The sequence below is a fragment of the Malus sylvestris genome, chromosome 5, assembly GCF_916048215.2.
Source record: "Malus sylvestris chromosome 5, drMalSylv7.2, whole genome shotgun sequence".
Classification (NCBI taxonomy): domain Eukaryota; kingdom Viridiplantae; phylum Streptophyta; class Magnoliopsida; order Rosales; family Rosaceae; genus Malus; species Malus sylvestris.
The window spans coordinates 10,787,539-10,801,923 of record NC_062264.1 but is presented as its reverse complement, the minus strand read 5'-3'; the positions used below and the strand labels follow the sequence as shown (position 1 = coordinate 10,801,923).

The window sequence follows — 14,385 nt, the reverse complement described above, 5'->3', positions numbered from 1 at the left end:
GAAAACAGGAGGCCGGATTCTTGCATATCAACGGAGGTATATTCTCGTGTGAGTACACTCATTCACACGGCGACATATCCCCGGTGACACCCAAGTCTATTTTGTTCAATACCATTAACAGAGTTTGGCACTGATTGTACCTTTTCAACATACTAAACAAAAGAATATGTATCTGATTTTTACAAATATGTAGACCTTCAATCAATTTCTTCATATATTACAACTGTACTAGTAGTATGTTTCCAGTGTCCGGAGGAGAGCGACGTTCCTTTTCGCCATTTGCAACGCAAAGTCGAATGTTCCTGAACAAGCGGTCGAAAGCCTCTCACTGTCTGTTGTTTCCTTCTCCCCCAAGCCAAAAATAGTTTGGAAGTAACCAATGTGGATATGCAATGAAGCATCTTTCACACTACGAAATCACGTAATAGATGGGAGGAACTAAATCTGTGTTGCTGCTGGTTCCCGGAATCAAGGCATTCAAAATCTGCTGTCTCAGATCCTACAGAAGAAGCTGCAGGGTTGTATAAATCGTCCCCTCTCACGGCAACAAAACCGTGATGAGTCCCACTAGAGATGGGTAGGCTACCGCCACCGTCACAATGCTGCAATCCCAATGTCAGAGACACCCCGCTTCCACTTCCAAATCTCCCCAGCTCCGGCATCTGGTACACAGCAGCTGCTGCCATATACCTCTCATTGTTCCTATCAGTCTGAACATTTGCATCAGAAATGAGACCAGATCCATCCATACCAGGCCTTTGCCCCTCTCTAAGCTTCACGAGCCCGTACTCAGCTTCAGCTTCGTGACAAGTCACATTCTGGAAACTGGCAACCCCAGCGGATCCAGCCATTTCCACGTCATGGAAATGGTTGGATTTGGAGTCCATAAATTGTCCAGTGCTGCATCTCTCAGTGCCTGTCGAACTTGCACTAGGTTGCATATCTTGTACTCCGGCTTCCATGGGCCTCGTGTTGTCACCTTCTTTTGTTTGAGGTGCATTCTCAGATGAAGAGTTGGAATCCATCTCGGCATCACCAGCCTCTTCTTTGTACATCTCCTCAACCATGGGCTTCCAGAGACGCACTCGTGCATTTATAAACCAGTTTGAGACCTGTGCCGCAGCAAAAAAGTACACGAACTTTCAGATATCGAGTTATTTCAAATTAAACTGTAAGCATGGTACTCAATGATCGATTTTCGTTATAAATGTGACTTGTTTGTTTATGCAGCATTCTTGTTGCTGCAAGAACCTGCAGAATGAAACAATTATCCATATCCTAATTCAATAGAATTTAGCGAGGATCAAGATGGTATACGTATTAGAGTCGAAAGATAATAGATCTTACTCTCTGTTATGTATGTATGTATGTATGTATGTAGGTGGTACCTAAGGAAAAATGCTATGTAAAACACGATTACTTTGTCATTACCTGACTTCTAGTCAAGCCTGTCTGCCTTGCTAGCAGGATCTTATCAGAATCCTTCGGATAGCTGGAAAATATCAATATTAACATTAAATTACGTCAGGAACTCTGATATATTTCGATCAATTAAGCTTTCTGGAAAATAAATTGAGAAAAGGGTTCAAGTCAGGATTTACGGATGAAGGAAATGCTCAAATAGCCATGCTCGCAGAATTGAGACAGAGCTTTCCGGCAAACCTCTTTGTGGTCTCCATGCATGTTGTTGCATCATGCCAAGCTGCTGAAGGGCCCTCTGCTGCCTGAGATGCTGGTCCACATAACGGAGGCGAGATATTCCAACTCCTTTCATGCTTCCTGAGGCACCTTGCTCCCCAAGGCTTTTACGGGTTGCTTGTATCTGGCCTGTGATTGCATCACGTAAGCACCGAAAGTGGCGTGAAATAGTCTGCAAGGCTACTGCTGTGTACGGTTTAGCTGACCCACCTCCCGCTATCACATCAAATGATGATACAACAATCTGCATCTGATGATAATACTGCTTGTACCGTCTGTCAACCTGTGATTGTGATATAAACACCATTACACCTCATGGGACAAATAGGAGCTCCAATCTATCAGACAAAGGCTTACAACGAGAAACAACCAACCACAACCACAAACTTCCTAAAACATCGGTCGTACCCAGTGCACAAGGCTCCCGCTTTACGCAGGGTCTGGGAGAGGTGAATGTCGGCTAGCCTTACCCCCATTTATGGAGAGGCTGCTCCCAAGTCTCGAACCCGAGACCTACCGCTCATGGGCGAAGGCACTTGCCATCGCACCAAGTGCGACCTCTTAAAACATCCTCAAAGAAAAAATGATCGTATAAATATTTTACGTAACCATTAGCTGCTGCTGATGTAAATCACATAAATTAACAGACACGAACACTAGAAATATTATCATGAGCAACTCAGGGACCATGGAAATTTTGGCCCCAAATAATGGCGTTGTCCTTCTCCTCCTGCATCAACAGTTAACAATGGTAACTTCGGTCAATTCTGCATCTTATACTGTTTTTGATTCTTTGCAGAACAGGGTACTTCCGTCAACTGTCAACATAGAAGGATTACCTTGATGTTCCATCAGGGTCCATAAACATACGGGGGAATCAATAGACATGTTGACAAGCAAATCAGGGGATGAATTACCCCAATATTTTCACATAAGGGTGTTATGCTTCATTCCATTGCATCCCGTTCAATTTAGACACATAAGAAACCTTACGAATAGTCGGAGATAATTCCGTTGGGAGAAAGATTAAAAGTCCCAACTTTTTCACATGTCAGTCAAACAAAATGCAAGGCTACAGATGCTTCAACTGGAAAGATGAAGGATCAATTAATTACCAGTGAAAACATCACTTAGACATGAAAGGTTATACTCAGAACTCTTTGAAATTTTTGAAACTTCATCTTCATTTAAGTATGTCTGAATCAAAGAAGAAAACTGAAATGGAATCGTTACCAGATGTTGGTTTATCTATCAATGCATCACTGTAAGACTACATCATTAATCAGTTATTTTCAGTTGGAACAATCAGATATTGGCAGAAGCTCAACAACAAAATCATTAGCATTTTGTTTCGTTTTGCTTGAGTAGACTGCTACTGCATATCTTGTTCCTTTCGTATTTTGTATTTTTCAAAATTAAAGAAACATATCATTGATCCTTTCAGTCATTATCGTGAAACCAGTAACTATGAGCCTAAGAGAACAGAACAATATCATGAACATAAAAGCATACCGATCACTGGTAATAAACATGCTACATAATATCACCTGCCTAATCATGCACACTCATCACACACATGAGAAGTGATAAAGGCAGGTGTCGTAGTCATCTAAACTCCAAACAAAGCAATCATCACAGCATAGAAAGAACGAAGACGAAAGGATACTGCCAATCAAATTTGCAACTAAAATTGATTTTAAGCTCTTAACATTATGACCAACTGACGAGACAAGCAAGATTGATCATATAATTAACTCATAAAGAGACATAAAACTATATGCATTGCTCATACCTCATCTAGCATTGACAGAAGTTTCGTCAACTTGCTTTGCAACTCTTGTTTCTCGGCATGTGAAAGCTCACATGGTGAGTTACTGGCCGACTCTTGAGGGTTTGAAGATACTCCACTCTCCAAATCATTCTTTGATCCATCATCTCCCTCCTTGAAACTCTTATGATGATCGTGTGTGCTTTGGTTCTTCTCTCTATCATGTTGCTTAAGTGCTTTCTGGACATTGACGACTTCATCAAGCAGTTGTTGTGCTGCTTTGAGGTATTTGTTATGGGGAATGGTTCTTGCAATACTTGACATCCCATATGGAGACAAATCCCCTTTACTTGAATCTGGATTGCCTCCCGGAAAACCAGATGGCAAATATTCAACATTTCTTGGCTGCTCATCTCTAAAAGAGCCATTCCTGCCGTCACCCTCACTTGAAACGGATGGGTTAGGACTTAAGAATGAAGCAAAACCCATATTGGGATTGCGGTATGAGATAGAAGGCATTTGCATTCCTGATGGGATTTGTGTACTCAGGCTGAGGGACAACCCCTGACCTTGCAAGTTCTGTCCACCATGAAGAATACCTGAAGAACTACCCATGGGGTGCGTAACTAGCATCTCATTTCTACCCTCCCTCCATGGACTGAATCCCAGCTCTCCAATACGCGTTCCACCAAGATGCGATAGGACATCGTGCTGCTGCTGGTTGGAATCTGAACCCTCCACTGAGGAGATTACTTCAATGCAGTTGTTTTGCTGCTGAGAACTCCCAGCCACTGCATCCGAGTATGACCCAGAGTTCATATACATCATCATGTTACCAGTAAGAAGAGGTGCTTCTGGATAAGAACTAGGCAAAGGTGGTTCCCTTAAATAGAGCATTGGCGTAGCATCTTTTTGATTATTCGAACCAGCATAGTAAGTTGACATAGCTCTCTCAACCCCTGAACCAGTTATATGAGCCCAACTACATACTCATCCCGAAGACTGAAAAAGGAGTAGAACTTCCATCATTGGCAAAACCGTACCATATTCGAAAAACTAACTAGTAAGTTTGCAGGAATTCAGGAATTTAATAGTGAGTATATTATTACTCACTCACACCAGTATAAGCCAATGCATTAAAGCAAACTACTAAGAACAAGTAGAGAAAAAATTTCTACTTGGAATTCCAGGCAATCCTCACAGAAGAAAATCAAACCAAAACAAAATTTACTACCAACATACAGAAGCTCATTATTAATGCCCAGCAAACAGCGGAATTAAGCATCCAAACAGCAATCTTTGTATGCAAGAACTGAACTTAACATACGTGATGCCGACATATGAACTTTTTAGGTTCCTGGCAATCAAAGGATTTATACAACTTTTTTCAGTTTGAAAGCTTCCAATTGATGATTGTAAATTACATAGAACCTCTTAAAAAGAATGAACATATCTCTCTCTCTCTCTCTCTCTCTCTCTATATATATATATATATATATATATATGCAAACAGAATCAGAATTCAGAAATCAATCCAACAGAAGGAAAAATTAAACATATAAGAACAATATTTTTAGATAAATTGATGATAAGAACAATAAAAATAAATCTACTAACTCTGTACTTCCAAAAAAGAAATTAATGGATCATCATTTTAACAAACAAAAAGAAAGAGAGAGAACAACGGAACCGAAGAAAAGGAGAAATTCATGAGTGAGACAGACAGAGAGCAGCTAAAAGATAATTAAAGTAAAAAAAGAAAAGAAATGGAAGATAGAAAAATACCTGGAAACCCTTAAGAGCTGTGGGTTGTGTGGGGAACAGAAAAGTCTTTAGAGAACATCACCCGATCGTCTCAGAACCAAACTTTCCGATCCCAACAACAACAAGTATATTTATTTAACAACACAAAAAAGACAGAAAAAAAAAAGAACTTTAGTGTGTTGGAAAATAATTGAGAGATATGAATTTCACTTTCTTTTTTTTTTTTTTTGCTTTTTTGCAATCATAGATATTCTCCTTCCATCACTGAATCAAATTCAAACCCCACGTCAGACTCACACTCACAGAGAGAAACAAGTTTTTTCAGTTTCTACTGCTACTCAAGAAAAATGATGACTTTCCTTTCTACTTCCAGAAATGGGGTGTGGGGGGGGTTGTTTAAGGCTTTGGTGGGCAACTCTGCTTTTCTAATAAGTGCTTTTGCTTGAAACCCAGTTGGGAAAAGTCATTGGCTTTACTACTTGCTTCTTCTTCAATTCAACAATTGAATTCAAGGGCTAATGGCCTTTGCTTAATTGGTTTGGATGGTGAAGATCAAGTGTTTGGTTAAGGAGCTCAATCTCTAACCACCAGTTGGTGAACCTAAAAACCTCTCTTAAACCCTCCCCGTATCCTCCTCTCCCACCATCTAATCTCTCTCTCTCTCTCTCTCTCTCTCTCTAAAAAGAACTCTATCTAACTTGAACCTCTATGGCTGTCTCTCTCATCCCTCTGAGCATGGAAGGTCTGGGTTTGCCGCAATATCCACAATATAATCATATTCTATTCTTTTCCTCTTTATTTTTTGTATTTCTATATTTTGTCCTAACCTTCTATTCTATATTTTTGCTATTTTTATTTTATTTTTCCTTCTTAAATGTATGACGTGCACCAGTAAGCATTAGGTGCCCATATCACTGTATTTGTCGTTTTCTGCCAACTAATGTATGATTTTTGCACTGGTGGTCCTGCCATCTTTATGTATTTATAGTTGTTTCCCACATTGTTGTAGTATTGCACATTTGTCACAATCCTTATATTCTCTTTTTGCATAATTTTAGCTATTATTTTGTTCAAGTGGTGGGGTTGAAATTTTTATTTCTTTTCAAAGATTTCCAGACCAGTACATATGTATATAAATATCAAAGGATAATTTTTTTTTTTTTGTGATTTTGAAGAATGTAACAATGTTTTGATACAATAATTTTTTTGGTTAATTTTGATGAATGTACCAATGTTTACACACACACACAATAGTATATTTTTAATTTAATATTTTTAATCCCACAAATTATGGTTTTTTATTTAAAATCTCATTTATATAAACAACTAAAATTTCTAATTTTTAATTTTAAAAAAAATAGTAACGTACGTAGAAATAAATTATCACATTAATTTCAGGGACCTCGATCAAAAATAAAAAACTAACAAGGTTTCAATCAAAGAATATTCATAGCTAAGGACTGCATCCAAAGTCTCTCATTCGTTATTCACAAAATTAGTATGGAATTCGATTATTGGGTGGGAAGGATTTTAACTCAAATACTCTCACATTCACGGTATGAGTAAGATTAATGTCTTTCCTTCTAATTCAATAAGAAAATAAATCTAATTATGTGAACAAAAAGGACCACAACTTTACTCTAGCCGCTAGAGAGAAAAATAGGGTCGGGCCTTAGAGTCGGTGGCAATTCTAGCTTCCCCCTCTCTTCCCTTTCCAATTTGTCATATCTTCTAATATCTTCATATCTTGGTTGTGGTTACCCTTTCGTTCTTGCGACAAGAGTCTTTGTGGTTTGGTTGCTCTCTAGCTTTGTGGAGGAGAGACTTTATATCGGCTATGACTTACAGCTCAAACTTGAATCTTTGGTCGGTGGGTGGTGATTTTGCACACGTATCAAAAGACTATAAGGAGGAAGCTCGGCTTTTTTTTTTTTAGTTTACTCATAGTAGTGCTTCTTTGTTGACGATTGCAATATCATCCGAGAGTGATGCATTCTTTCCTTGTGGTGCATTTGTTGTAGGTCTACAATTTGCAAAGTTTAATCCTCGTTGGTGTTATCTTTCATGTTGGTTGGATGTGTATCTTCCGTGGCTGGGATTGATTTGTATTCCTAATGAGTTTGTACTAGTATCTTGAAACCTCTTTGCCTTCAAGGGCAGGAGTGGAAACGTCTGAGAGAGCGCTTCGCAAAAGAATCGTGTGGCGCGGTGAAAAGTTTCCCGTTGGGGTTTCTAGCCCCCATGGTCTTCACCTAATTGTAGAAGAGGGGAGGTGAGTTGCATATGACCTATTTGTTGCATATGACATATTTGTCCCTATGTATGTATTTGTTTAAAAAAAATTAGAATAAAAATAAAGGCTAAATTTCTTGAATGTCAAGATAATAACTAAATACTCGTTTGGATGTACTTTTAAAATAACTGAAAGCGCTTTTGGTAAAAATATATTTAGAACCAATCATTAGTAAAAATGTAAGTAAATTTTAGAAAAACACTTAAAGTGCTCTTGGAAAAAACACATAACTGGTGCTTCTTGCAGAAAGCACTTAAATTACTTTTGAAACCCAAAAACATTTTTTTTCAAAAGCGCTTTCAGTCATTTTAAAAGTACATTTAAATAAGTCATGAAAGTAATTTGCATGTTGTAAAAAAAAGCATCTGCATAATTGCCACCCAAAAAATAAAAAATTTAGGGCACAAACATTTGATATAATAATGATGGGGATATGATGCATTGGAGCTTGTATTGTACATATGTAAGATGGCACCTGCCTAACCCACTAACAAATGTGACACTACTTATCTGTATTCCCCCACCTTTTGCTTTCTTTTTTTCGATGTTTTAGATGGTAACAATGAAAAAGGCATCTCTTTTCTCTTTTATTAGGAGGAGTGAGTCAAGCGACTGGACTTTTGAGATCATTGGAATTATAAGTACAAACTTTTGAAAACTAAGTGGAACTATTTACTTGATGTCATGTCACCAAACAAAATAAAGGTGGAAAACAAAATTAACGTGGATAAATAAGATGTACTTTTTTATTTTTTTGGGTTTGCCAATAATTACTTATGTTTCATATTATGTTTGTACTATTTGAGAAAAAAAAAATATTCTAGTGCTCAAAGTAATTGAAGTGTTTCTTTTGATGATACTTCATACTTTTACAGTCAGGTAGAAAACGAGTTTGGTTGGAATCAAATTCGTGCACCACCGTGAGGGTTGGAGATGCACAAACTTAATTATCTGTAAAACAGTAAACAATCTTAACCAATTTTAGGACCAGTGGGGTGTTGGTCAAAGACTATCCAACAGTTAAGTTAGTAAGCAATATTTGAGACTTGAGTAGTAAGTAAGAGAATAAGTATGCAATAATTGTGTTACAGAGATGAACCCTAAAAAATGTATTTATACATCACCTGATATGCTTTCGACAAAATTCTGTCACTAGGTATTGTTTTTTAAGCTAAAATATGTGGCAAAACGATTCTTACTAAAACTTCTCCACAGGCTTGAAAACAGCCAATCCTTCGTTTCAAATTTTGTTGTGAATCTACAAATTTTTTTGTATGTGGTTGGCAATGGACCAGTAATGGGGTTTATAAAGTTATCCAATTTAACTTGATCAGCTTTCTAATGGACCTCTTCTGTTTTATAATAGATTTTGGTGAACCTTATCGTTACAAAATAGGAAAATTGCTTAGTTGAATTGACTTTCAAGGGACCTAAATTTATAAGCAAAATATTCAGGATTAAACCTAATAATTAACTACGAAATTGGTATTAAATATAATTAACCATTTTTAATTATTTGTCACTCATACGCACATTAAGCATGAAATAATGGTTTGGGTGGGTTAGTTTGCCCATTTTCTTGGCTGGCAATGGATTACAACAATGTCATCCGAAACTATTGGGTTGGCCAATAAATTGAAGTTTAACCCAACCAACCCACCCGATGCCCACCCTAGTCTCAAGAGGTTCTTTTTATTTCATTGTTTTTGTTGAGGAAACAGGCATTATAAATATATACGATGCCCTACGCAGCACAAGAGTTCAATCACCAGAGGCTTTGGTTCTCAATGAAAAGCCTTTGGAAATGGTTCCATTATTTACTCTGCATGCCTATCATGGTTTAGGGTATAATCATAAACTTAAGGCTCATTTGCCTACAGACATGTTACAAACACCACATTAGCTTGTGTTTTTAATCAAAGGAAGGTGGAGTCAAATATGACTTATGAGAAAGCATTATAGAATACTAGGAACAGTCGTTCACATGTGTATGAATGACTGTCAACCGTTGATGCATGTAAATTTCACAGTACATTAACAGTTGACAACTTGACAATCAACAGACACGTGCATGAGTAATTGTCCTTAGCATAGGATTAGATATTATGGCAAATTATGAGTATGGCCTATGCAAAATCAGCCATTAGCTAGATTGTTAGTGTAGAAAATCCTGTATTACGTATCACATTCTAATACAAGTCCCAATTTAATTTGGCTTGTAAAGCATGTTTACTATACAATCATAAACTTAAGGCTCATTTGCCTATAGACATGTTGTGAACACCACATTAGCTTGTGTTTTTAATCAAAGGAGGGTGGACTATAATACGGGTAATGAGAAAGTGTTATAGAATGCTATGAACAGTCGTTCACTGTGTATAAGTGACTGTCAGTCGTTGATGCATGTTAGTCTTACAATACATTAATACTTGACAATCACTCATACACGTGCATGATTAATTGTCCTTAGCATAACAATTAGACATTTTGGCAAATTATGAATATAACCTATGCAAAATCAGCATTAGATTGTTAGTGTAGAAACTCCTGTATCACTTACCTCATTCTAATACAAGTCCCAATTTAGTTTGGCTTATATAGTACCAGTTTGGCACAACTGAAATTATAAAAAAAAAAAAAGGTATGAAAAAAGTTGGGGTCTTTTTAATGTTTGGTAAACACACTAAAATCATCTTTTTTTCACCGTTGAGGGTGAAAAAAAGCCAAAATCCTGAAGCAGCAAATCATAGCTAAGAAAAAACAGTTTTTTTTTCAAAACATGCGGAGCTACAGTGCAATGTTAATGAAACTTTCTCAATTCCAATAACACATTCGTTAGTTTTACAAAATGACAATCCTTGTCCCTAAAACAACCAGAATGATCTCTTTCCTATTCCCTCGTTCTCCCCCCGCATCAGATCCTTAGGACCGTCGTCGTCCCTCCCACTCTTGCTCGACACCGACCACCACTACACCAACGATTATCCCTCTCCTCCTTTCAGATCCTACACACGATCAAATGTGATGATTACATAGTAAAATACACTTAAAAATAACCCATAAATTAATTTAATTGACGGAAATGCTTAGGGTGATAAAAGGACCGATGATTTCTCTGATAGCAAGAATGATGATTCTCATCCGCAAGGAATTCACCAAATTAAAACCCAATAAATTAATAAGATGCCAACCAATCTAATTTGCACGACACAAAGAAATTCATCAAATTCAATAACAAAACCCTAATTTAAAACCCAATAAACAAACCATTTATTTATTTAATTTTATACCTCAACAAATTTGTCCGTCCTCGAAGGTGTGGTTGGAGACGTTGACGCTCGAAGATCCGGTGAAGTTGAGATGAGGGAGGATGAGCAGTGGAGAAAATGAGGGAGAGGAGAGAGAGTGAATGTAGGAGAGATTATAAATAAAAAAATTATAAAAGAAAAAAAATAAATTATTATAACATTTAATATTTATACAATTTTTAGTCATTTAACATCTACACATCAGTTTTATATAAAAGTTACCAAACACTTGAATACTGCTTTTTTTGTTAAAGCACTTTTTTAAAAAATGTTTACCAAATACTTAACTGCTTTATTTTATAGCTATTTATTCTCAGTTTTTTTAAAAAGCACAACAATACCAAACTAGTCCATAATCCCTTCAACATTTACCTGATAAAATAGCATAGTTTTCCAAAGAAACCCTAGTAAGGCAAAATTACAAATTAGACCCCATATACGGTTTCACCCCATTTCAATTTCCTCTACAAGAAATTATACTGCCCAGACGTCAAGAACCCACTTGCTAATTTTGGTATATAATAATCCCATATTTCTTCGTAATGAATTTTTAATTTGTTAAATTAAACAAGGCGAGTAGTAACCCACATTGTTTGGCTTACAAGATAAAGAAAAGGAAAACTAATGAAAAGGGCTTGAAAACTTTGAGTTTTAATAATAAAGACAAAATAAAGGGTAAAGTGAATAGTACCAGGATTGACTTTTTAGTGTAAAAATGTGGTTTTTCGTTAAAGTGAACAATACCAGGAGTTTTTCGTTAAAGTTCCCATAAATAAATCCAACGAAATTCAATAATTCTAACTTAACTTGCATAGTTCATCCGACAACCTCATCTAGCAAGTTCTTCTACCATGCACCGGAGTATGATATCCACAAAGACTCTTGGTATATATATCATACACTTGAAGCATGATAAAATTTAAGAAAAATTAATGAAAATGGTTTGAAAACTTTGAGTTTTAACGATAAGGACCAAATAAAGGGTAAAATGAATAGTATCATGTTTGACTTTTTAATGTAAAAATGTGGTTTTTCGTTAAAGTGAACAGTAATGCGGACTTTTCGTTAAAACTCCTAAAATTTATGTTACCTCAATTTAAAAATAAAATGAATTTTAAAATTGCCTTCCGTTGGTTTTGTGTCACTTGGTACTACCGATTTAGTGTATTTTTTCTTCACTTGTTAATGAAAGATTTTAGATTTGATTCTCGTTAAAGACAAATTTGAATCATATTATTATTAGTTTATTACCTCAATCCCTCACTTCATTAATATAAGTAATATCTTTTGTTTATAAAATAAATAAATAAATAGTTAGTTTGGCAATTACGAAAAGTTTCTGAGCTTAGGCCAAACAATGGCAGGCAGGCATGCAGCGCAGGACATGGCACTGGGCAGCCTTGGGATTGGGAAACTGGGCAGTATCTATGGCTCAATAAACGACGGACGTGATTGGATGAGAGGAATTAAGAAAAAGCCCAGAATCTGTGTCGTTTAGGGTAGAGTCATACGTACGTAGGGTCGTATTATATGATTTAATGCTTTTTTGAGTAATTTTTCTGACAACAGAAAAGGAAAAACCAAATGCGTAATCATTGTACTTGTAGTTGTAGGTCTTGTCCTAAACCTTTCCAGATTTCTGTTTTGACCCTATTTTGTTTTTCAATTTTTATGTCATGTCCCAAAAGTAAAAATTAAATTTACAAAGTTGCAACATAAATTGTGCATTTATGTCTTCGTAACAACTGCAATTTTTTCTTTACTATTTGCGGTATTAAGTTTACTATTTGCTTTTCGTCAAGAAAAGGTTAATGGTGAAGAAAATTTCTTGATCAAAGCCAGCTTTTCTGGCCCTAGAAGGGTGGATTGTAGTGTCGAAGTCACCAGCTTATCCTTTTTTTTTTAAAGGTTTAATATTAATTTTTAAGAAATTAAGATTAATATTGACTAAATTCCAAATTTTAAGTCCCATCTTAACTATTGCATTTTTAGGTATTAATGTACTTTTTTATGCTAGATTTTAAGGCGAGTTTATGGAAAAAAAGAAGTGGAAGAAGAGTGTGAAACAAAAACTTGAAAGTAGAACAACTAAAATGAGCTTTCAGCATCTTTCCTCTACTTTTCTTTGTTTTTCCTTTCTCATGTGCATTTTATCTTTAATTTTAGAAAGAAAAAAAATTTAAAGCTGAAAATGGTATGATTATTAATCTAAAAACGCATATGTTTAATACTTATAGGAAGGTAAAGAAACATCTCATAAACTAGTTGAACATGAAATTAGACGAAGTTTTCAATTTATTTTGATAAATTACAACAATCTCCACAATCTAAAATGTGAGAAAAATAAATAAAATTTTGGAAAGAGTCCTAAATAAATGTGTCACGATCACATTATTCTTAGTCATCTATCTCTTTGACATGCATGCATGTAACTCAAGTAAAGAAATCTATCATATGCATTAATATTCTAAAAAGTGGCATTATCATGGGCCACCCTTGCCCTCATCAACCATAGTTCGGCATCCTTCGTCCCTTCCTTCACAGTCTCAATCAAATGTGTCAGTCATTCGATCAGATGGACTTCACCTAGAAAAAGCTTTTATATAAGTTCATTTACTTTAGATGCTTTAGTGTTTTGTCAAGTTATGTGACTTCTTGTTTTAAGGAAATAATAAAATGTAGATTTTTGTTCTCCTATTATCTTGTTTAATTACCGTTGTCAAAGATAAAGAGTTTAGTGGTATACTTTTTTATTTGTAAGTGAGATATTTTAGGTTCGATTCTTAGTAAAGATGAATTTCAACTACATTATTGCTAGCTCATTGTGAGACTCAACTCACTCTCCCACCCCCCTTAATGTAAATAATATCGTTTGTTAAAAAAAATAAAAAGAGATGCATGAAAAACTAAAAATTATGTGTGAAAATTAACTCTCCATGATAAAAACTTATCATTTTGTTCTCTTACATACCATTGTTTAATTACTTTTGTTGTTTTTGTGTGATTTATTCAATTCATTGCCATGAATAAATAAGATTGTGTTAAAAACTTAAAATTGTGTGTGAAATCAGCTCCTTATGTTTTATTGTTTGTAGTGCTTAGGGTGCTCTCCTTTCTGATGAGTTATATAACAGTTTAATATAAAAAATAGAAACTATTACTAGCATTCTAAAAATTTAATTTGTACTCTTCATAAGACTATTTTTTGTTCTGTATATGAAAAGTTTGGAGTGCGAAATTAAATTTTTTGAGTGCGAATAACAATGTTAAAAGATGTTGTACATTGTTATTATTGTCGCACATTCTTGCCACGCAATGTTGTTGTACTTGTACATTACGTTTCACATGAGAATGATGTTTATATAGTAGTAATGTCTGAAAGTACTTATAAAAAAAGGAGCATTAAGATAATGCATGAAAATAATTTCATACATGCATATGACTTGTAGAGATTCATCATACATTCTAATTCATAAACTTACAGTACTCACTTATGACGCTCTCATTGAAGAAAAAAAAGAAAATTGTTATCGACACTAAAAAAAATTCATTAC

At 35.5% G+C, this 14,385-nt stretch overlaps 1 protein-coding gene and 1 long non-coding RNA gene across 2 annotated transcripts; both read right to left on the bottom strand.

Annotated features, from left to right (window-relative positions):
- Positions 1-114: 114 nt before the first annotated feature.
- LOC126623774 (BEL1-like homeodomain protein 7) lies at positions 115-6,139 on the bottom strand. The gene is made up of 5 exons (XM_050292759.1): positions 5,252-6,139; positions 3,491-4,468; positions 1,602-1,981; positions 1,432-1,492; positions 115-1,112 (listed from the first exon to the last, which is right to left on the bottom strand). Exons 2-5 carry the CDS (start codon positions 4,409-4,411, stop codon positions 405-407), a joined length of 2,070 nt encoding a protein of 689 aa, XP_050148716.1. The 5' UTR covers positions 4,412-4,468; positions 5,252-6,139; the 3' UTR covers positions 115-404.
- A 4,113-nt stretch (positions 6,140-10,252) lies between these two features.
- Positions 10,253-10,927, bottom strand: LOC126623780 (uncharacterized). The gene is made up of 2 exons (XR_007623879.1): positions 10,814-10,927; positions 10,253-10,528 (listed from the first exon to the last, which is right to left on the bottom strand). It is a non-coding gene; the product is annotated as an uncharacterized LOC126623780 (long non-coding RNA).
- Between the last annotated feature and the right edge of the window lie 3,458 nt (positions 10,928-14,385).